This window comes from Palaemon carinicauda, chromosome 19 (assembly GCF_036898095.1).
Source record: "Palaemon carinicauda isolate YSFRI2023 chromosome 19, ASM3689809v2, whole genome shotgun sequence".
NCBI classification, from domain to species: domain Eukaryota; kingdom Metazoa; phylum Arthropoda; class Malacostraca; order Decapoda; family Palaemonidae; genus Palaemon; species Palaemon carinicauda.
Window position 1 is genome coordinate 15,691,162 of NC_090743.1, and position 25,160 is coordinate 15,716,321.

The window sequence follows — 25,160 nt, forward strand, 5'->3', positions numbered from 1 at the left end:
AGATCACTAGCCGTTTCCCTTTTAGCCATGTGGTGAACAAGTCGATCAATCGTGATACCCAGATAGCAATAAACCTTCTGCTGTACGAGGATGAATCTACAACCTGCCCCCTGCAAAAGAGTGTATCAGCTAGTACATTTTTCTTGCCTGAAATAAATATTTCTGAACGCACTACAACATTGTCCACTGCCCAGATGTGCGCCTGCTTCATCCACTTGCAAAGATTTGCTTGCTGAAATACGCTATGACAGTAGCGTTGTCACATCAGCACTACTGAGTGCCCTATCACACTCTGTTGGAAGGCTTTATAGCTCCAGCCCCCAGTTTATTTCTCCACCAGGAAAATTCGATTGTAGAAACATGGAGACTCCTTCATTGCATTTTCCTCTGTCGCCAAAGATGTCCCCGAATAAGCATTCTGATTCTGGCTCCTTCATGTTAGCTACTACCGGTCCTATTTTGAGTACGTAAGCTTCGGACAAAGAACGGAACCGGAGTTGTGCCCATAAGAGGTGGATCAAGGACCTGATGGCAAACGATCCCTATCGGAAACAACCAAAAAGGTTCTAGAAGATGTGCGTATGGTTCTCATGGGGACTGTCGCCAGGTGATACAAGATCATGCTCCCAATTCCATGGGGATTGGACATTGTCCTTGAAAACTTATAATGGATCTAAAATGGGGGAACAGATCACTAGCCGTTTCCTTTTTGCCCACGTGGCGAACAAGTCGATCAACCGTAATCCCCAGATAGCAATAAACCTTCTTCTACATGAGGATGTATCTACAACCTGCCCCCTGCAAAAGAGTGTATCAGCTAGTACATTTTTCTTTCCTGAAATAAATATTTCTGAAAGCTCTACAGCATTGTCCACTGTCTGGATGTGCGCCTGCTTCATCCACTTGCAAAGATTTGCTTGCTGAAATACGCTATGGCAGTAGCGTTGTCACATATCAGCACTACTGAGTGCCCTATCACACTCTGTTGGAAGGCTTTAAGTGCTAGGAGGGCTGCATGCCTTTCCAAAAGGTGGATATGCAGGAGTTTTCTTCTGGGAACCACACCCCTGAACCGACTTGGTCCCTCAGGTGATGTTGTCCCATACCTCATGCTCCACTGGAAATGGAATGGGATGGGATATGACTGGCTGCTTGCCACTGACACTTCAGACATCACTGCAACAATCACAGGTGGACACCGACGAGTGAAATGAGTTTACCCTAAAAAGAAAGATTTCCAAGAAGATATTGCTGCACCAGAGTTTGGAATTCTTGCTTGAACAAAAATGGTTGCACTATCCCTTTGAGCCTGCTGAACCAACACTCAGAAGGGAACACTAGCTGCTGTTGTATCAGCATGCCCAAGTATTTCTTCATGAGGCCCTTGTTTTCAAACTCAAACAGTTGGGAGTGGGTGGGTCGGTTCTTAGCATTATTATTAAATTTTTAAGTAATAGATCTCAAAGATTTGTTGTTGACGGGCACCATACTGAGTATAGGAGTGTGATATCTGGTGTTCCACAGGGTACTTTTCCTTGTTTCTTTTCCTCACTGGGCTATTTTCCCTGTTGGGGCCCCTGGACTTATAGCCTTCTGCTTTTCCAACTAGGGGTGTAGCTTAGCAAGTAATAATAATAATAATAATAATAATAATAATAATAATAATAATAATAATAATAGTATTATGAACAGGATGGAACTGTCCAGGAAGATCTGAATGTAAACGATGGTCAGAATTATGAAAAATCTTATGCAACATGCATAATGAACTAATTGAACGATGGTGCCAAAGATCAATATCTAGATCAGGAATAAGAAATTTAATAGACCGTAAGTTTCTGTCCAACAAATTAAGATGATAATCAGCAGAGGAAGACCAAACAAGAGAACAATACTCGAAACAAGGTAGAATGAAAGAATTAAAACACTTTTTCAGAATAAGTTGATCACCGAAAATCTTAAAAGACTTTCTCAATAGGCCAGTTTTTTGTGCAACTGAAGAAGACACAGACCTAATGTGTTTCTCAAAAGTGAATTTGCTGTCAAGAATCACACCTAGAATTTTAAGTCATACAAAATTAAAGAAACATTATCAATGCTGAGATCCGGGATGTTGAGGAGCCATTGTCCTTGACCTACTTACAATCATACTTTGAGTTTTGTTAGGATTCAATTTCATGCCCCATAATTTGCACCATGCACTCATTTTAGCCACATCTCTATTAAGGGATTCAGCAACCCTAGATCTACATTCAGGAGATGGAATTGATGCAAAGAGAGTAGCATCATCTGCATATGCAACAAGCTTGTATTCTAGGCCAAACCACATGTCATGTGTGTATAGTATGAAAAGTAATGGGCCAAGAACACTACCCTGTGGAACACCACTTGCTTTGCATAATTGAGAATATCCTTTTAACATTGTCTGTTGAAGCAGATATTTTCAGTATGAATTAAAGAGGGTATATAGCCTGTTAGGGAGGTAACTGGTTTGAATTAATGCAGTCTGGCAAGATTGATGGAAGATACACTCAATTGATTTTATAAAATGATGCTCAGGCAGCTAAATGTAGGTTCATGCAACATCTCACTCCCCTTTTCAGAATGTATTTTACAGACGGGTAGGTAAACACACTGCATTCATAGCAACCATTTAAAAGGGCTAAAATAAATATGGGCGGGTCTGCACACACACACAACATGTATATATATATATATATATATATATATATATATATATATATATATATATATATATATATATATATATATATATATATATTGCTCCAATTTCCTTCACCTCTTACTAACATCCACACATTTAACTGTCTGGTGTGTTTTGGCAATATCCAAAAGTTCCAGAAACTACTCTGCCACATTCTGTACCAAAGCTTATGAAATTTCCGAAGTGCAGGCATAACAAAATCCTTAAACCAATTATTTCATGAATATAGAAAGACCCGCGCGTATACCAACGTCATCAAATCAGCTCAAAATTCCTGCAAAGAAGACAGAATATGGGAAACAGGCAGATCAGAGTTGTAACCAGTATTAAATAAAAAAGTTTTGAATTCAGTGTTTTACAGAAACTGATGGTGGTAAACGAGTGCTTGCGCATAAATTACTTCTATCAAAAGATTGTCAAAAGAAGGAATAAGCACGATGTAGCCTACCGTTCTCATCGTAATCTTACAAAAAGCTTAGTTTTGATAGATATTTATCGAAAATATTTTATCATCTGTAGACATAACTACGTAAATTACTGAAACACGGATTGCATTTTTATTGTTATATAGCCACATCTAAAATTATACAAACTTAGAAAAGCACGTAGGCCTATAGTGTTGGAAGGTAAGAAATAAACTAAAATGCCGCTATCCGTGATTAGACCGATATGTTTTGCCTATCATACAACAAATATTTGCTTCGCATATAAAGTTCATCGCTGTGAGAAATGGGTTATGTCTCTGTCTCGGATCTCATTCGCCAATATGATAGCAGAGCGTATTATTATTATTATTATTATTATTATTATTATTATTATTATTATTATTACTTGCTAAGCTACAACCCTAGTTGGAAAAGCAGGATGCTATAGGCCCAGAGGCCCCAACAGGGAAAGTAGCTCAGTGAGGAAAGGAAACAAGGAAAATAAAATATTTCAGGAAGAGTAACAAAATTGAAATAAATATTTCCTGTATAAACTATAAAAACTTTAACAAAACAATAGGAAAAGAAATAAGATGGAAGAGTGTGCTTGAGTGTACCCTCAAGCAAGAGAACTCTAAACCAAGGCAGTGGAAGACCATGGTACAGAGGTTATGGCACTACCCAAGACTAGAGAACAATGGTTTGATTTTGGAGTGTCCTTCTCCTAGAAGAGCTGCTTACCATAGCCAAAAATGCTTAAGCCCTGTAACCATGTCCATATTCTCAAGAATATATTTTGATGTTCTTTCATATATTGCTGCACACCAAATTTCATAGTATGAAAAAAAACATGTCTGGAACTGAAATAACAAACGATATACTTCGTTTGTCTCGAAAGGTCAGGTGACAGCTGGAACTGAAATAACAAACAACAAACTTCGTTTGTCTCGAAAGATCAGGTGACAGCTGGAACTGAAATAACAAACAACAAACTTCGTTTGTCTCGAAGGGTCAGGTGACAGCTGGAACTGAAATAACAAACAACAAACTTCGTTTGTCTCGAAGGGTCAGGTGACAGCTGGAACTGAAATAACAAACAACAAACTTCGTTTGTCTCGAAGGGTCAGGTGACAGCTGGAACTGAAATAACAAACAACAAACTTCGTTTGTCTCGAAAGGTCAGGTGACAGCTGGAACTAAAATAACAAACAACAAACTTCGTTTGTCTCGAAGGGTCAGGTGACAGCTGGAACTGAAATAACAAACAACAAGCTTCGTTTGTCTCGAAGGGTCAGGTGACAGCTGGAACTGAAATAACAAACAACAAGCTTCGTTTGTCTCGAAGGGTCAGGTGACAGCTGGAACTGAAATAACAAACAACAAGCTTCGTTTGTCTCGAAAGGTCAGGTGACAGCTGGAACTGAAATAACAAACAAACTTCGTTTGTCTCGAAAGGTCAAGTGACAGCTGGAACTGAAATAACAAACAACAAACTTCGTTTGTCTCGAAAGGTCAGGTGACAGCTGGAACTGAAATAACAAACAACAAACTTCGTTAGTCTCGAAAGGTCAAGTGACACTATACCACGTGGTTGGTTCGAAGTGGGGTCTGTGACGTCACAGTCATAAACGGCAAAGACAATGCAGTCTACTGTACTTGTAAACAACAACATCAACGCCCACTTTCTCTACACGAATTGCTCGGGTGAACAAGGCCTTCACGGACCAGCCTGATAAGACTACAACGACAACAACACACACACACACACACACACACACACACTACGAGAGCGTGGAAGTCAAAATGTCAATGACGCATACGTTTCACTAAAAGTTTGTTCACGTAGTTTTTTTCTTATTAGCAGTTCACCACATTGCGTTTGGTTTGTTATAATCATTGCCAAATTGGAATAAATTTACATCTTATATTTTTCACACATTAGTTGTCTCCTTATCAATGAGTCAGAGCCCATATATCAAGTACTAAATTTAGTTCAAACAATCATAGGTACAATGTGCGACCCAAACTGGTTAAACAAACAAATTCATAGGACATTTAATACAGCTTCCAGGGATGTCGAGGGAAGATAAGCACCGAGACCTTATCAATGAACATAGCCTTAAGAATCATATTTGTAAGAGTGAGTCCAGTAGAGAATTGACGTGTCACTAGGCATACAAGTTAAATCGGATACTGTCCTCATAGATCAGTCTTGGGACACTTCTAACATCAGGTATCGTTATATCTTTCTTTTATTTGAACATCGCAACAACGAATTTACCATATCCAGTTTCCTGTTCATTAACCGTTATAAAAACTGATTGCGTCTAAGCAATTATCAGAGCGTAATTTCGATTTTACACGGGAATCAGGGAAGTAGATTTGTGGGTCATTAGAAACTTGTATTTAAAAATTGAAGGAATTCCAAAGAGTGCTAGTAACAGTAGATCTTGAAGCATGTGTTGAACGTCACATAAAATTGTTTGCGTTAGGAAAAAATGGTAATTTCTGTTTCATAAAAACCGAAATGTGGACATGTGGATTTCTCTTTTTGAAGCATTTTTCACTTTTGGGTTAAAAAATATTCTAAAAATTTGAAAGATTTATTTCGTGCAAAATTATCATAGAAGTACTGCGATCTTAACGAATAACATATCTTTAATACTAATCACAATTTCTCACAATCAGCGATTAGGAAAAAATGTCTAAAGTTCGGACAGGATGATAATTTATTGAATTCTCTTGCCCGGGAAATGTTTTGCTGACGATGGCATTAACCAGACAAGGAAGTGGAAATAGTTTGTTGGTTTAGTCAGCAACAAAGAGATTATGAGGCGGCTGAGGCCCTTACGTAATAGTAGAGGTTACATGTGCGTTTGACAGAGCCAGTGACGAAGTGTGGCAACGCTGTAATCAGCTGTAAACATTGGTTGCCATAGGATGTTATTGTTTAGTGAATGTAACCTTGCTAATTTTCCAGTGTATGATTTATTGGTGCTATATACTTCTTGCTAAACGTTATAATGTGAACAATTTTCATCACATTTCCCCGTGATTAGAGCTGCAAAGTCGTTAAGAATACGCCAATAAAATATGAATTTTCAAATATCACCTTTATGTAAAACAAGAACTATTTTTATTCTGCAATATAACGTCTGTCATTTTGCTCTTCTCTTTTTGTTATATTAATCCTAAATATAATATAGTTATAGTAGAGGTTACATGTGCGTTTGACAGAGCAAGTGACGAAGTGTGGCAACACTGTATCAGATGTAAACATTGGAGAGTAGATCATCTTAAAGATGACTCAGTGGTTGCCATAGGATGTTACTATTTAGTGAAAGTAATCGTGCTAGTTTTCCAGTGTATGATTTATTGGTGCTATATACTTCTTACTAAATGTTTATAAATGCACTGCATTTGAAACAAAAACATTTTCCACAAATTATCTCGTGTCTTAAGGTAAATTGTTGCAGTTTAGGCAACAGCTAATTTTTGTTTCAGATGGAATAGGCTTAGCTTAGATATATGAGTATCAGTAAATGTGGTATGCACTAGGCCAGTTTAAGATTGGGCTTTGGGTCACTCTTTAGTGGTCATTGTAATATTCAATTTTATGATAGGGCTGTATTCCTGATATGGAAATCAGTATGCTTATAGGTTTTTGTGGGTGTTTCCATCGACTCTGCTTATATTTTTTATTGGCGTTGAATTTTTGGTGATAAACACCATAATGGCATCGTTGGTGAATATTAATTTAAAACACCGCCAGAGTTTACAGTGACAGTATTCTAAACTTTTTGTCACAAAATTTTTTTTTTTCAAAAGTACATAATAGCACTATAGAACTTTTTTTTTTTTTTTTTACAAACAAATAGTTTCCTTTTTAGATAATTCTGATTTTTCCTTTTCCCTTAGCACTGGAATGGGTAAATATATATTTTAATTTCTAGTCAAATACATTAACCATATATTTATGGAATATTTTCCCTACTCACTATCTTGTGTTTTATCCATTTCTGACCCAGAATATTTGGACAAACCACCCATTCATGAGTAATGTTAACCTCCCTTATAAAAACAATGGGGGATCCTAGTGTGGAAACACCCAAAGCAATAGATTTGCAGCAATAATAATGGTTATAAATGCTTAATAAACACAAAATAACTATTTTGAAAAGTGTAAATGGTTCATGTAATTGGTGGGAAATTATAGTATCATAATTACCTATAATTTATATCACGTCCCTCAGAGGGATTTTGCTTTGCTGTGGCTCGCTTTTCTCTCAAGTAAACCTAACCTCACTGCTCCTCTGTTCTGGTAAACGGAACTTTTATGAACTGCACACGACAATCATGTGGATCATTATTTCTGGGATATTTTTTTTTACTTTCAGATGAGCCATAATAGCTATATACTAAACAGATAGTGTTTTCAACATAATCAATTACTGAAATCGATGAATTTACACTAAATTTTAAAATTTATTGAACTCCTCTCGGGGAGACATGGCTGTAGTCATTCTAGAACTGAAGAAGAGTTGTAAAAAAAAATGGCTCTTGCATAATAACATCAAACAACTTGTGCAAAAACATTTATTGGCTTGAAACTTTACTTCTACTTTACTTCAAGGGCTACTTTTCTGGTCCTCCACGGTTGTTTTATGATGTTCATTCTGGAGCATTTAACATTTCACAATTCGTATAGTTAGCTAACTGTTTGATCATTACTGGCAAAACACTCGCTGAATAAAAAATTTTTCAGTTTCCTCTTGAATGTCCCAATATCCTCAATTATTCGGATGTCTCGTGGGTGCCTACTGTATAGTCTTGAGGCTACATATTTAAAGGCTCTAGAGCCCTACAGCTCTCCGAATATGCCTCCTCCTATCGTTCCGGTTCTACCAATAAGCTTCTCCCACCTCCTTGTGTCCAACAGAGGAGGTATTTTGAGATTCTTGAGGATCCTCATCCATCACTCCTTGGAATAGCTCACCAAGGGAGTTTCTCTAGAGAGACTCTCCAATTGACAGGTCTCTTTCTCAGCAACCGAGATCCTTAATCAGGGGAAGGTCACGAAGTACCTAATGCAGGTTACTTCGTGGCTTGATGTCTGGTTAGGGACCTTGGGATTCCTGGTACGGATTGAGGATTTCTCTAAGGAACGTACCTGGAAAGCAATGGAGATTTTCCTGCTCTCAGGCACTCGTATGATCGAGTTTCTGGCCCACCAAGTTTCGAACTCGTGCGCGAATACCATCCTGAAACGTCGGGGCGCGGTGTCTGAGATGGTCCATCAACAAGTCCCAAATGCCGAGATCGCTAGGCTCAGATATTCTTCTCTAGAGGGAGCCCATCTATTCAAGCCTAAGGATGTGGAATATGCTGCCAAGAGATGGAAGAAGTCCCATCAGGACTCCCTCCTCCATAAGGCTTTGACGTCCAAGCCCTATAAACCACCAGCTCCTCAGCAGTCCTGTCCAGCCAAGAACACAACGAACAAGACAGCAGCAAAGACTACGGTGTCTAAGAAGACCTTTCCTGCCAAGGACAGGAAAGGCCTCCATTAGAGGAAAATATCCTAGAGGGAGCGGCCGAGGCCACAAACGCTAGGATAGGCACTCCCCCTGCTTGTCCACCTGTAAGAGGGATGCTTACAAATTTGCTCGGACAGGTGGAAGCAACTCGGGGCCGAACCCTGGACAATCTCTTTGATTCGTTTAGGGTATCGCATCCCGTTCATAACATTTCTCCCTCCCCTGACCAGGAATCCAGTGTCTAAAGACTCCTTTGCCATGGGATCAACAAAAGGGCTGGCTCTTCATATTATTAAAACCCGTAATAAGAGAGAATGTACGCGGTGGCCGTAATCGGGAATCACGCTATCGCCTGCCATGATTGGTAGCCATATTAGCAGGAATATACTTTTTCGTCAGGTGATAATTACCTTCAAGTCACCAGATAACTAACTCCCCTATTATTACCTGTTCTTTCTCAACTCTCTTTTTGACACAAAGAGGAGAAAGATGATGTCAACAAAGCAGAGGACGACCGATATGGCAGTCTTGCAGGACTTCATCTAATTCCTCTTTCATGGTTTTGTGGGAGGAGCAATGCTGCACCAAAGCCAATCCCCGGGGGTGATTAGTTTCGGTACAAGATAAAAGGAGCTCATGCTCCTGCCCCAGTGATCAGTCCCTGGTAAGACTAAGTACGAACACTGCAGGTCAAGACAGGGCCATCTGCCATCTCCCATGCGCAGAGACCGAGTCAAAATTAAGTTTTACAAGAATTGTCAATTAGGGCTCGTGTTTGGGATTGGAACAGGTGACTTATCTATCAGATCCTAACACTCTTACAAGGACTTGGATGAAACCTCATGCTTTCAGGGTTGTCAACAAGGATCCTTCCCAACATAAGACAGGCATTCAGTTGTTCCGTACTGCCCAGTGGGAGAAACAGTGCTGTACCAAAAATCCTCCCATTGGAGTAGAGTAGGCCTACTAGTACATTATGCCCATGCTTTGTACTCGAAGTAAGAGGGTGTTTACTGGGAACGAAACCTCCCTGATTAGTCCAATTAGTACATGGGACAAGGGCTTATTCACATTCTAATAATCTCAGTTCTCAAAGAACAAGCATACACACAGGCATCCGCTACCTATGCTTTGTTTTGGACACACGCTCTAGCACCTGTTGTCTGTGCTTCGTTCTTACAAGAACGAGCACTCGGACCAAAGGTTTAAAGGTCGCTCGTGAATGGCAGAGGCAAGGGACAGTGACATTGCCCTATCAATCAGGACAATGCCCTAGAGACTGACCATATATTATATGATCAGCGCCCAAGCCTCCTCTCCACCCAAGCTAGGACCAGGGTGGGCAAGGCAGTGACTGCTGATGACTCAGCAGATAGACCTGTAGGCTCCCCCAAACCCTCAACCTTAGCTCACAAGGATGGTAAGGTTGCAGACACTATGACACTAACGAGTCTGAGCGGGACTCGAACCCTCGACCTCTTCTTGGCCGGGCTAGCGTGGGAGCTCTGTCTCCTCCTTGTGGACCGCTTCCTCTTTCTCCTGAAGTCCCGTCAACTAGAACTTTCCAAAGAGAAGGAACTGTAGGAGGAGTAGTCGTCCGAAGAATAAGAGCTTGCCGAGTCGTCTGTCTCAATTACGAGCCTCCTAGGGGTCCTTGGTCTGGATATCGGGGTCGAGGGTTCTATGAAGTCCAGCAGAAGCGTAGCTGAGGGCGCCGGGGGTGAGCGGATAGCGGGTCGAGAGGCGAACCATCCTTCGAACTCCTCTTCTTGCCTCATGGGGGACCTGAAGGGCGTTCTAGGTGCCGTCCACACAATGGAGTCGGGGTCCGAAGAACACATGGGCCGCCTTTCTTTGTCCCGACCACCCGCTAAACCTGAAAAACACTGCCACGACGACGTGGTGGGCGCTGTTTCGGGCTTCCCCCACTCCAGGTCTTCACCTGAGACGGGTCCTGCGGGCACCAGGCCTTCGTCTACAACACACACTTCCGCCAGACTAGCATACCCCCCACTCGTCTGCGTAGGCCCCTTCACAACAGATTCCTCGACATCAGACTCATGGGGAACGGCAATGGTCTGTTTCCCTGTAACAGACTTACCTCGTCCCCTACTCTGGGTAGGGGAAGGTGAAGGAGAACCTTTCTCCGACTGCGCTGAGGGCGACGTTCGCGGCGAGGTAAGACCCGTCTTCTTAGGGGATCTCTTGGACGCCTTCTTCTTCTTGTAGAACAAGGTCCACTGCAGCTCCGGCCAAGATTCGCACTCCTGGCACGTGGAGGAAGGGGAACACTTATTCCCCCGACACGAGGAGCACCTCGACCTCGGGCCTAGAGAGCCAGGCTCCACAAGACTTACCAGCTTGGGGCCCAGGACAGCGACGCTGGGATTCCATAGTGGAAAGCGAACACGCAAATGACACAAGAACGCAAGGGAAAGGTGAGGAACACAACGAGAACACGTGGGACATAAGGGATGGAGAACACAAAGGGACACATGGTACACAAGGTGATCGGACGGGATAAGTGAAAGAGAGCGGCGAGATGTTATCTACGCCGCGACCAGACGCTTAAGGGCGATCTAACAAGCGCAGCCTCACGCGCTGACCCCGGGTCGCCCCAGGGCGAGTATCCTTCCGCCCCGGAGCGCCCCGACAAAGTAACGGAGAGAGGGGGAACTACGCAAAATTCTTGGTTGGTAAATGAGGAGATCCCAGATCCTCCTAAGAAAGTAGTTCGAGGTAAGTACTGTTAGGAAAAATATAAATTACTTAAAATTTGTGATGTTATGAAACTTGCAGCGATTAACTGCTATGTAAAAAGCTGGAAATTATTAAATTTTGGAATGTCAAAGTTACGGTCAAGCTAAATGTCCAATTCACGTAATCAGCCATAAGTTTGGACATGGTTGTCACAGAGACTTCAAACTTGGTTCATATTTAAGTGTATGAAAATCCATCCCAATTGATACATGTTAAGGTTAAAGGTCAAGGTCGAGCAAAGGGTTGAGAAATAAGCTGCTGCAGCAGAGGTCTGGGCTTTACTAATTGCCCCTCTAGTTTCCTCTTCCCTTTTCTTAGGGTTCTAGTAGTTGTGCCATTCTGGAGCTGGATCAGATGATGTAGGTTAGATACTCAATAGAGCACCTTATATTTTTACATTGGTTTGTATTGAAATATCTCTCCCATCCTTCTTTATGAGGTGATGGATGGAGAAAATGTATGGATCCTCTTTGATCATATACAGTAATGCCACTACATTTGGACACAATACTATAAGAGCCCTAGCCTAACACCTGCAACATCTCTGCTCAGGTAGTTAGGAGGTTGAACAGGAGTCATGACTTACGCTCCCTTGCAGGCCCAAAATATATTAACACTTCCCAGATCTTTAAACCAGCCAGATAGGCCATACTGTATAGTGATTTCCACACCTCCTCAGGATAGGTCTCCTATTATGAGTCGAAGGCTTGATTTACATATAGGAACAAGCCACAAATTTTTTTAGTCAGTCAGTTTGTAGTTTTCATTACCATACAAAGCTGAGACCTTTAAGTTGTACTACTTTCCACAACCACCCTGCTAGTCCTAGGTCAAAAATCAAAGTGAAGGTAGCGCTACCTATCGGGTGGACAGGACCACCATCCGGCAGCTAGATGTGTTTCTCGTTACAAAGCTTAGTGGCTGTTTTCAGGCCTGTGGTTTGTATGGATAGAAAAAATACAAATTGATTTTAAACATTTGGTAAATTCAACTATTTAATGTCATTCTTCAATCATTGTACTGTAGTATATACCTTTGATAAAAGTAATCTGTACTATATGGGTTATAACTTCCATCTTTCCAGAGTTCATTCTAATCACACAAAAATGAGTGGAATGGTTGATATGAAGGTTGTGGTGCTCGGCCAAATATCCTGCGGTAAAACGAGCCTGGTGGAACGTTTCATCTACAATCGGTTTAATGAAAATTATCAAAGCACAATTGGTGAGTAAAATCCATTGAACATGTTACCTTTAGAGAATTTTGGATAAGGTCAAGTTTTCATGTTTTCAATATTAAACTTACCCGATAATCATGTAGCTGTCAACTCCGTTGCCCGACAGAATTCTATGGAGGGATACGCCAGCTATCACAATACTAGAAGGGGGTGTACTTACCAGCGCCACCTGTGGCCAGGTACTCAAGTACTTCTTGTTGACACCTCCTCAATTATTCCTCTGTCGTGCTTCTGACAAGACGTTCTGGGATACGCTTATGTTCTTGGAGTATTTTCACGACTTTGGTGAAGTATTTCTCTTTGATTTCGGCTGTCGCTTTACTGGAAACTTCTATTTTAGCTTAGTTAGCTTTTGGAATTAATTTGATTAATTTTGGTGACGAAGAGAGTATGAACTCTCGTTCACCTTTCAATGGCCGACCCTTCCCTTAGACGGAAGTGTTGGTGTCTAAGAGAGTATAGACTCTCTTTCTTAATTTTGCTTAACAAAAGTTATAGATTTATTTTATATCTCTCCGCCTTTTATAGGCCTCTTCGATTAACTTCCTTTTATTATAAACTTATTAAAATTAATTTTTATATTTGTTTATATTCGACCTTCCTAATAGTAGGCGGTCTTTTCTTGGTACCGAAGTTAATTATCGTGAACCCGTCATTTCGGTTTTACCTGTTAACATATTATGCTATTTTAAGGTCTTTGAAAGAATTTCTTTGATAGTCTCGTACTTTTTCAAAGTTGAACTAACGTTTTGTTTGTCTCGGCAGTTGTTGACGTTCAGAACGTTTCAACTTGCACTCTATCGTTACGATAGAGAAAGAATGTTCACGGTTTCACATTGCAGTAAGAGTAACCGTGTCTAGCGTTTTGTTCATTCTTTCTTAACTTAATGGTTTTGATCCTAATAAGGAACTTTTCTTTTTGGGAAATATTTCAGTTTTTCCTTTAACAATAATATGTTTTAACGATATATATGATTGGGCTCTTCTCTCAGGTTCTAAGTCAAGAGAGAGAGAGAGATAGAGACGGAGGGAGAAAGAGGATAAACGTTTCCCTCAAGCCTGCCAGGCGTACGAGTAACGTCGTTATCGTTTTGCTCTTATCCCTAGTCTCTTTAGGGGAAGAAACTAAACGTTTCTAGAGTGATCTAGTGTTTAGTCTCTTTCCAGCCACTGAATTTTCTTTCATTAGATTTTTCTGTTACATTGTAATTCTGTTTTCGCAATTACTAACTTTTGAGAAGGATAGAATTGCGTGTTTCAGGTACAAACCACTTAAAGTTTCGAGTTCAGTGAAATAAGTGCAAACAGAAATCAAAGTGATAAGTGATTGATGTCAGTGTTATGCGTGAGGGTACTTTTGTGCGCGCCAGTCGTCCTCCCAGTCCGGGACCTCTTGCAAGCTCCCAAGCCCAGGGGAGAAGCAATGTCGAAGGGCAAAAGGGTTCGGCAGGCCTTGATCGGCGCACAGAAGTATCCTCGGTGGTTGTGGGCGTGTCTTACCGAGACCGTCACTCCCACCCGCAGACGATTGAGCCCTTATTTTGCTCGTCTGCAGAAGAGATTTAGAGGAGAAAATAAAGGCAGAGTAACGCTGGTCTCAGGTCTCTAGACCTCTTAAACGTAAAGTACAGACCTATGCCAGACGTACGAAGTAAAGTTCAACAACCCGGATGCAGTCATTGGGTTAGCTCTGACTCTCCTCAGTCATCAGTTTGTCGGGCTGAGAGTGCGCCTACACTCCCCCCCGCCTTTGCTCGCTCCGCCTGATCGCAGTACCACCTGCCAGGCGTACGATGTTGTGGACTCTACTACAGTCCATGCAGCACAGCTTTCGGACCTGATGCGTGAGTGTCGTGCTGAGAGTGTTGCACCTCCTCCTCCTCCTCCACCGGTGGTGCACCAACCGCCTGCACCCGTTCAGCCTGTGCTGCACCCGCCTGCACCGGTGGTGCACCAACCGGCTGCACCCGTTCAGCCTGTGCTGCACCCGCCTGCACTCGCTGCACCCAGTCGCAGCACCATCTGCCAGGCGTACGATGTTGTGGACTCTACTACAGTCCATGCAAGCACAGCTTTCGGACCTGTTGCGTGAGTATCGGGCTGAGAGTGTTGCACCTCCACCTGCACCCTTTCAGCCTGTGCTCAACCCGCCTGCACTCGCTGCACCCAGTCGCAGCACCTTCTGCCAGGCGTACGATGTTGTGGACTCTACTACAGTCCATGCAAGCACAGCTTTCGGACCTGTTGCGTGAGTGTCGGGCTGAGAGTGTTGCACCTCCACCTGCACCCGTTCAGCCTGTGCTCAACCCGCCTGCACTCGCTGCACCCAGTCGCAGCACCTTCTGCCAGGCGTTCGATGTTGAACCTCTTTCTGTGTTCGCTGTTCCCAGTGTTGTTCAGCCTCAGCCTTCTTTAAGGCAACCTTCGGTTTGGGATCAGGAGGATTACTCCACTCTTCCTCCTCCTCCCCTGGCTGCTCCACCGGTGGTGCAACTCTCGGTGGAGGTACAACCTCTTCCACCTGTGAGTCAGTCTCCTCAGCTGCTGCACCGAGCTCAACCCGTGCACCCTGTTCCTGCGCCTCAGACACCTCTGCTTGCGGGAACTTTACCTTGTTCTGCGCAACCTCGGTCTCTTCACGCTCCACTCATACCACAGGAACAGGAACTTTCTGCACCTTCCACTGTTGTTGTTCCAGCTCGTTCTGACTCTGCTGTTCAGCATACCTTACCTCCATTTTCAAACCATGGCAAAAATATGAATCATGAGTTATGAATGTAAGGTAAACATTATGTTGATTTTTAAACCCCATGCAAGCATGCATAAAGCACTCTAGCACTGGTCATGGAATTTCTAAGAATGTTAAACGCCATGCACACGCTCTGCTTTCCTTACAGCAGGCTCTGCTTACAGCAGGCTCTGCTTACTACATGCTCAGCATTCAGCATGCTCTGCATTCAGCATGCTCTGCATACAACATGCTCTGCATACAGCATGCTCTGCATTCAGCATGCTCTGCATACAACATGCTCTACATACAGCATGCTCTGCATACAGCATGCTCTGCATACAGCATACTCTGCATTCATCATGCTCTGCATTCCTTACCGCATGCTTCTCAACATATCTTGGGTTGTTGCCAACTCACTAGACTGTCAAGCAGTTTCATAACGTTGCCTTCTAGTCTGCTGCTTTTGCACCAATGAACCCTCACTCAGAGAACTTAGCTTTTCTAGGATAAGGTCCCTGTAGATGAGAAAGTTCTTTTCTCCCTCCTTCTGATATTCCCTTGAGGACTCTGTCATTTGGAGGGAGCCTTTAGCTGCATAACCTCTTATGGACTTTTATTTAAGCATAACATGCTTACAGGGAAGGTAATGGTTCCACTTCAGCCGCTAATCCCGTCTGTTACCACACCTGCTCCCATAGACCTTGAGCTGTGTTGCATGACATGCAGTCCAAGCTTAGTCCTTGTTAGAGGATTTTTTGTTTACGGAGTCAATGTGTCACGGGGAAGACGTTCAACAACCAACAGAAGGGACTTATTGTGACGCAGTGCGGCAACCTCAGCAACCCGTTAAGGAGTTGTCTGTACGACCCAGATAGTCTAGACAGATTCGGGTTGTCACTGTACTTCCTCGCTTGCCCATGATTGACAGTTTACAGACTGTGCAGCAGTATCATGATCTTGTGTCCGGCTCCGTCAGACGACTGGCTTTTAAGAGCTCCCACAAGTCGTCGCTGTCTGGAGATTTTCAAATGGACTATGGATCTGACCAAGGAACTGGGCCTCCTGGTCAATTTTGAGGAGTCTCAGCTCGTTCCATCCCAGACCATTGTTTCCTTGGGTATGGATCTTCAGAGTCGAGCTTTTCGGACTTGTCCGTCGGCCCCAAGGATCTTCCAAGCCCTAGAATGCATCCAGAGCATGCTGAGAAGGAACCGATGCTTAGTCAGGCAGGGGATGAGTCTAACAGGGACACTTTCATCGCTGGCCCTGTTCATCGAGTTAGGGAGACTCCACCTCCGCCCCCTTCAGTATCATCTAGCTGCTCACTGGATAAAGGACATGACGCTAGAGACGGGCTCAGTTCCTGTTTCCGAAGAGATGAGGTCTACTCTAACGTGGTGGAAGAACAGCATTCTTCTCAAGGAAGGTCTACCTTTGGCTGTTCAGACCCCCGACCACCGTCTCTTCTCAGACGCATCGGACACGGGCTGGGGTGCGACACTGGACGGACAGGAATGCTCGGGAACATGGAATCAGGAGCAAAGGACACTTCACATCTATTGCAAGGAGTTGTTGGCAGTTCATCTGGCCTTGATAAACTTCAAGTCCCTCCAGCTTAACAAGGTGGTGGAGGTGAACTCCGACTACACCACAGCCTTGGCTTACATCTCCAAGCAGAGAGGGACTCATTCGAGGAAGTTGTTCAAGTTCGCAAGGGACCTCCTCATTTGGTCAAAGATCGAAAGCTCACGCTGGTAACGAGGCTCATTCAGGGCGATATGAATGTCATGGCAGATCGCCTCAGCCGTAAGGGTCAGGCCTTCCCCACAGAGTGGACCCTTCACAAGAATGTTTGCAGCAGACTTTGGGCCCTGTGGGGTCAGCCAACCATAGTTCTATTCGCTACCTCGATGACCAAGAAGCTCCTCTTGTATTGTTCTCCGATTCCAGACCCAGCAGCAGTTCGCGTGGATGCCTTTCTGCTGGATTGGTCCCATCTCAACCTGTATGCATTCCCGCCGTTCAAGATTGTCAACAGGGTACTTCAGAAGTTCGCCTCTCACAAAGGGACACGGTTGACGTTGGTTGCTCCCCTCTGACCCGCGAGAGAAGGGTTCACCGAGGTACTGCAATGGCTGGTCGACGTTCCCAGGACTCTTCCTCCTAGAGTGGACCTTCTGCGTCAACCTCACGTAAAGAAGGTACACCCAAACCTCCACGCTCTTCGTCTGACTGCCTTCAGACTATCGAAAGTCTCTCAAGAACTAGAGGCTTTTCGAAGGAGGCAGCCAGAACGATTGCCAGAGCAAGGACGACATCCACTCTCAGAGTCTATCAGTCTTAATGGGAAGTCTTCCGAAGCTGGTGCAAGGCCAATGCAGTTTTCCTCAACCAGTACCACTGTAACCCAGATTGCTGACTTCCTGTTACATCTAAGGAACGTAAAATCCCTATCAGCTCCTACGATCAAGGGTTACAGAAGTATGTTGGCAGCGGTTTTCCGCCACAGAGGCTTGGATCTTTCCTCCAACAAAGATCTACAGGACCTCCTTAGGTCTTTTGAGACCTCAAAGGAACGTCGGTTGTCCACTCCAGGCTGGAATCTAGACGTGGTCCTAAGGTTCCTAATGTCATCAGGATTTGAACCGTTCCAATCAGCCTCTTTTAAGGACCTCACATTAGAAACTCTTTTCCTCGTGTGCTTAGCAACAGGTAAAAGAGTAAGTGAGATCCACGCCTTCAGCAGGAACATAGGTTTCACATCTGAAACGGCTACATGTTCCTTGCGGCTCGGTTTTTTTTTTGGCTAAAACGAGCTTCCTTCCCGTCCTTACCCTAAGTCGTTCGAGATCCCAAGCCTGTCCAACATGGTGGGGAACGAACTAGAGAGAGTACTTTGCCCTGTTAGAGCTCTTAAGTACTATCTAAGAAGGTCAAAACCATTACGAGGACAATCAGAAGCCTTATGGTGTGCTATCAAGAAGCCTTCTCTACCAATGTCTAAGAACTCAGTTTCTTTCTACATCAGGCTTCTGATTAGAGAAGCAAATTCTCATCTGAAGGAAGAAGACCTTGCTTTGCTGAAGGTAAAGACACATGAAGTGAGAGCTGTGGCTACTTCAGTGGCCTTCAAACAAAACCGTTCTCTGCAGAGTGTTATGGATGCAACCTATTGGAGAAGCAAGTCAGTGTTCGCATCATTCTATCTCAAAGATGTCCAGTCTCTTTACGAGTACTGCTACACCCTGGGTCCATTCGTAGCAACGAATGCAGTAGTAGGCGAGGGCTCAGCCACTACATTCCCATAATTCCATAACTTTTTAACCTTTCTCTTGAATACTTTTTATGGGTTGTTCGGTCGGCTAAGAAGCCTTCCACATCCTTGTTGATTTGGCGGGTGGTCAATTCTTTCTTGAGAAGCGCCGAGGTTAAAGGTTGTGATGAGGTCCTTTAGTATGGGTTGCAGCCCTGTATACTTTAGCACCTTTGGGTTGATTCAGCCTCCAAGAGGAACGCTGCGCTCAGTAAGGAAGACGAACTTAAAAAAGAGACAGAGTAACGGTTCAATTCGACTTCCTTACCAGGTACTTATTATTTCATTGTTATTTGAGATAACTGTTATATGAAATATGGGATACTTAGCTATCCTTTAATCTTGTACACTGGTTTTCACCCACCCCCCTGGGTGTGAATCAGCTACATGATTATCGGGTAAGTTTAATATTGAAAAATGTTATTTTCATTAGTAAAATAAATTTTTGAATATACTTACCCGATAATCATGATTTAATTGACCCTCCCTTCCTCCCCATAGAGAACCAGTGGGACCGAGGAATAATTGAGGAGGTGTCAACAAGAAGTACTTGAGTACCTGGCCACAGGTGGCGCTGGTAAGTACACCCCCTTCTAGTATTGTGATAGCTGGCGTATCCCTCCATAGAATTCTGTCGGGCAACGGAGTTGACAGCTACATGATTATCGGGTAAGTATATTCAAAAATTTATTTTACTAATGAAAATAACATTTTTCTGGTAATGGATTTAACAAGTGTTCATAAGATGGTGTGTTACTTTTACCATTCAAGAAGAAATTGTGAAGGCTGAAGATTTGTATGTGAATGAATGGCATATTAAATTTTTCATGTTAGGTATATTGAAATTACTATAAGCAGTTTTTACAAAATGGGGTCTACTCTACTGTATTTTGAAGAAATTTTTATAGAAGTAATTATACATAAAAGCATTTCTTTGACATAATCTTTAAGAAAAGTTTGTTCCTACGCAACATAAATTTTTGTCCTTTGATTAGGGATATTATTTCAGCGCGAGCGGGAGATGATCGTTAGAATTTGTTTACGAATGGTTAACCAGCTGGTGAAGGGTATGGGCAAGGAGCCATGACCCCTTTCCCAGTCAAAATAATTCACTTGTGATTCAGGTGCTGATGACTACACATACTGTCTGCTCCTTCCCAAACTTTTTCATTTTCTTTTTCTAATGGGGGGGGGAAGGGAAAGCTTGCTGCTGCAACCAGTTTATAAACAAACCAGTGTAAGATCCACTCCCTCTGCGCATGGTTATTTGCAATCGTCCTCATGCGCCAAGTGCAGGTCGTGGCCTCCTGTGTAGTGGCAGGTGTATGCTCTGGGAAGAAAGAAACGAGCTAAGCATTTAATTGGGTCTTTCTTGGCAATGCCTGACAAGACACAGGAGAAGTATTTAGCTGCTTTGGTGTCTTCGGGGTGCGACTTCTGCCAAGGCCCCTATTTCTGGGCTCGAACCTGTGCCGCCCAGTGAATAAGCTCCATTTAGCACTTATTCTTAGGTAATTTACTGCTAAATATACTAGAGAAAAAATGTAAAGGAGTGCTAGGTTAACTAGCTCGCTCACCTATTGGTGTCGGTATAAAATTGGGCGTATATTCCAGAGGTCCCGCACTATTTAGATTAATCCATGACAGAGAACCCCAATAGAGGAGAGCCGTTCAACCTCACTCGGTACTACTAACAATGCATCCGCTCAGAACCCAACTCCTTTTAGCACGACGAGTAAAGTAACCCGCATTTTTGCTTGTTCTCTCGATTTTTGGTTATCTTCCATTTAATTATGGCTTCTTCGTCGGTTTCCCAGGAGACACCGTCTAAGTTAAGTACCAAGCTGGGTTTAATGTGTTTTGAGCAACCTAGATCGTTTAATATTTATATTATAGGAGTTTATTCTCTTCGTTCATACCGATCTTGCTTGATTTCACTACAGTTGGTACTCCTGTTTTTGAGAGCTTTTATTTTCTCTTGCGGTGTTACTATGTGTATTATTTTTATTATAAAATATTATTTGTTATTGTGAATATTCATTATTTAGCGTTTAGAATCCTCGTGGTTCAATTTTTGGGCCGATATCATTTACGTATCGTTATGGTTGCCGACCTTCGTGCTAAGGCGGCAATGTTATTTTTAGCCATCAGGTGTGTCTTTTGTGATTTAATTATTATGTTGCATGCCATGCCCAAAAATTTTCTGTGTGTTTATTCATATAATTTAACGCTATTATTATTATTATAATGAATATTTGTGCCATTATTCCGTTTGATCTGTCTGGTTGGGGATCGTCAGTTGGTAGCCCTGCTGCCTCGTATCACGTGATCCTCCCCCACGCTCCCCCTCTAGCTAGGTGGGAGGCTAGGTTTCTCCCCCCTCCACTAAGGGACCGTTGCCTTCCCTCCTTTTAGAGGGGGTAGTTAAGTGTTTATGGACTTTGTCCTCCGGGTAGCCCGGCGGGTTCGTCTCTGTCTAGTCTGGTTGGCCACCGGTAAACAGAGTTGGATCCCGGTGCACCCTATTTTATATTCACTTTTCATTCTGGCTTATGTTATACGAAACCCTCTGGGTTCGATTGGCAGTTCTTAGCTACAGTTCCGCCCCCCTATTATTTTATAACATTTCCTATGATGATTATATATGACAGATCACTACCCCGGAGTCCCTAAAGGAATTGGTATTGGATATACCTTTATTTCCCGGCCCGGGGTCTACCCCGCCCCGGGAAATTAGACACCGTGTGTCTTAATTCCTTGTTATTGCATCCTTTTTTATGCTCCCGGCTTGACCGGAATGGATGGCTAATACTTTAGTTTCAAGTTAGACTTATGTTTAGGCCCGGGACCTCCGGTCCCGCCCCTATGTAAGAATATTACAATTAAGCTCTAACCTTGTGTTAGACATATGTTTAGGCCCGGGACCTCCGGTCCCGCCCCTATGTAAGAATATTACAGTTAAGCTCTAACCTTGTGTTAGACATATGTTAGGCCCGGGACCTCCGGTCCCGCCCCTATGTAAGAATATTACAGTTAAGCTCTAACCTTGTGTTAGACATATGTTAGGCCCGGGTCCTCCGGACCCGCCCCTACTTAAAGAATAGTACAGTTAAGCTCTAATCTTGTGTTAGACCTATGTTAGGCCCGGGTCCTCCGGACCCGCCCCTACTTAAAGAATAGTACAGTTAAGCTCCTTTCTTGTGTTAGACCTATGTTAGGCCCGGGTCCTCCAGGCCCGCCCCTACTTAAGAGAATTACAGTTTCTCATATACTATTCTTTTTATAGATGGTGCATTGTCTGACGCCGGCCTGTGCAGCTGTTCTGCACCAGCCTTGTGGCCACTCCGTCTGCCGATCTCACGCCCCTTGTGGGGTTCAACTGGAAGACGTGGTGGTATGGCACCCGGATAACTGTGTGATTTGCTTCGACCTCATCACTACACTTGGATCTGACTCGGTGAGTCCCGTTGGCTATATTGCCTTCTTATTTTATTTACTATTAGTAAGATATCTATGGTCTTGAAGGACCATTGGGAGTCTCCCTTTTATAATTCCCACTATTATTTCAGGCATCCCCGGAGCAAAAGTCGGCGGCTCGGGCCACACTGAAGGTGTGGGTTGGTGGGTTTGCCCGGAATGTGAAGTCTAAGCGGCCGTACGTCCTATCTGAGGACTGCTGCACCATGGTTTACCCCAACGCCAAGTCTTCATCTGCTGTGGCTAGGCATGTGGCAGCTCCCATCATTGCCCACATTGATGCCACTATAACGGGTCTCATCGACCCAGAGCAAGATCCATCGGACGCCCCCGGAGGTCTGGAGGACAATGTTGCCTCCATGAACCTGGACGTCGAACCAATGTTGCTAGACGAGCCGGATACAGGTAGGGTGGTAAGTGAGGCAGGTGTGTCCGGCGCTGAGATTCCTATCCTCAGCCCCGCTCTTTCTTCTTCTTCTGATCGCTCTTCTTTTCTTGGATTGTCTGGGGACCGTGATTCGTCTCAACGTTCATACCCGGTTCCCCCTAAGGATAAGTCTACTTCAAGGACCTTACCCAAAGCTCGCAAGCCTCACAAGTCTTCTCATGGCTCTAAGCATTGTTCGAACCCGTCTTCAAAGACCTCTGGTTCCTCCTCTAAGTCTCACGACCCGGGAGTTCCTTCCGCCCCTCCTGCTGCTAGCCCGGGCCTTTCCGAATCAGCCATGCTTCGCATCGTGTCGGAGATGCAGGCAAAGTTGGTTTCGGAGATGCAGTCGAGGATGGACACGATGTTCTCTAACTTCGGTCAGAGAATTGGGGCTTTAGAGCAAGGAGCTCCGGAGAGAGTCCAAAGCTCTCTCATCCCGGATGCCTCTAAGCTCCCGCCGTTTGCCAAGAACAACCCCTGGCGGATGGCTCTTCATTCCCCGTTCTCAGACGGAATGTTGACTCTGGAGGGCCTTGGCACTCGTCCTCTAGAGGACTTTGAATTCTTTCCTCCGGGTCTGGTATTTCCATTTCATGGTTATGCCAGACTTACCGAGGAAGCTTTGGTCCGATTAGACAAGGTCCCCAAAGAGATGGTCATCTTCCCGAAGGAGCAAGGCCAATCTGTTTGGGCCAGATTTTTGAATGACATCGGCTGCACTAACACCATGCTGACGCCTTATAAAAGCTCCTTTACGATGTTCTTAATGGACAAGAACACCTTGACTCCATGCGTCAATAAGGTGGCAGAGCTTGCCTTTCAATATGCTCTGGAGGAGAAGCCCTTGCCTCCCATCCGAGAGGTGGATCCAATCTCCCTCCTTCTTCCCTCAGGTATTGAGTGTTGGGACAACATCCATACCACCTTTACCTCCGGCAAGCTGGCAGCAGACTGTGCCTCAGTCTTGTTTAGTGAGAAGCTTCCCCGTCTCCCGGAATCCCTCATTAAACAGGAATATGATTCCCGCCTACGTGTGGGCCGTACTCTAAACCTGGCCACATCCACGGAGTCGATAGCCTTGACTTACGATACGGAGAGTATTTTTAAGTCTCTCAACAAGGCTACATTACAGTCTTTATATTATGACTTGTATGACTTCGCTACTGCTAAACGCAGATGTCGCAAGCATGTTCTAGCTGAGGCGACAATTAGGCATGAACCTAATAAACTCATCCGGTCCTCCTGTTGGGGTTCAAATCTCTTCCCCGAGGATCTCGTAGAGGAAGTCTTGGCGGAGGCCACTAGGGTTAATCAGAGCCTTAAAGCCCGTTGGGGTTTGACCCCTAAACTCAAGTATGACCCCGCAAATTATCAAGCCCGGGGTAGGAAGAAGCTTAGACCATATACCTCCACCCAGTTCAGGCAACAACAGAGTGCTTCATCCAACTTCCGGCTGCCTCTTCCTCCATCTTCTGTTGTCCCTGCACAGCCTTCCACCTCTCGGGCTCCTTCGGAGGACTATGTCACCGTTCTGCTACCTAAGAGCCAGCTTTCTGGTGCCTCCGCCACTGCCCCTGCCTTTAACTAGTCCTACGAGGCTCATAGCTCTTCCCAGAGTTATGGTAGAGGTAGAGGTTACCACCGTGGCTCTAACCAGAACAAAGGCAGGGGAAGAGCCTTTCGCAGAGGAAAGAACTTCCGAGGCGGACGTGGAGGCAACTCCTCAAACCAATACTGAGGTGCAGCAGGTAGGGAGGAGGCTCTATGCCTTCCACAACAAATGGAGGTTCAGTCCCTGGGCGTTCAGTATCATCTCCAAGGGACTGGGGTGGAGTTGGATTCAAGGACCTCCTCCTCCGAACAAATTTCGTCAACATTCCACTCCGGACCTGGTCGAATTTGTCCAGGATCTTTTACAAAAGAACGCCATACAAGAAACGAAACATCTGAAGTTTCAAGGTTGGCTGTTCAGTGTCCCGAAGAAGGATTCAGACAAGAGAAGAGTAATTCTAGACCTATCCCTTCTCAACTTGTCCATTCAATGCGACAAGTTTCGAATGCTTACCGTCTCGCAGGTGCGGACCTTACTTCCCCGTGGGGCCGTCACCACCTCTATCGATCTTACAGACGCCTACTATCACGTCCCGATAGCGAGACACTTCCGTCCGTACCTAGGCTTTCGCTTAGGGGACAAAAGTTACTCCTTCAAGGTGATGCCTTTCGGGCTCAACATTGCCCCAAGGATCTTCACAAAGCTAGCAGAAGTCGCTGTTCAGGAACTCAGGAATCAAGGGATTCAAGTGGTAGCCTATCTGGACGACTGGCTCATTTGGTCAGACACCTCCCAAAATTGCCTAAAAGCCACTCACAAAGCCATCCATTATCTTCAATCTCTAGGCTTCCAGATCAACTTCAAGAAGTCCCGTCTTCTTCCAAAATCGAAGTTCCAATGGCTCGGCCTGCAATGGGATCTTATATCTCATACTCTGTGTCTTCCCAGACCCAAGAGGTTAGAGATTGCAAGG

General features: G+C 44.1%; 1 protein-coding gene across 3 annotated transcripts in view; it reads left to right on the forward strand.

Moving 5' to 3' along the window:
• Positions 1 to 5,312: 5,312 nt before the first annotated feature.
• LOC137658465 (ras-related protein Rab-24-like) overlaps positions 5,313 to 25,160 on the forward strand; it is a 52,522-nt gene continuing 32,674 nt past the window's right edge. The window contains exons 1-2 of one of the 3 annotated variants that reach the window (XM_068393199.1): positions 5,313 to 5,383; positions 12,532 to 12,671. In XM_068393199.1, coding sequence (XP_068249300.1) covers positions 12,554 to 12,671 — 118 coding nt within the window. In that variant the 5' untranslated portion in view covers positions 5,313 to 5,383; positions 12,532 to 12,553. Of the gene's footprint in view, positions 5,384 to 6,068; positions 6,110 to 6,388; positions 6,613 to 12,531; positions 12,672 to 25,160 lie in introns of those variants that run through there. The other 2 variants (XM_068393200.1, XM_068393198.1) reach the window with 2 other exon arrangements.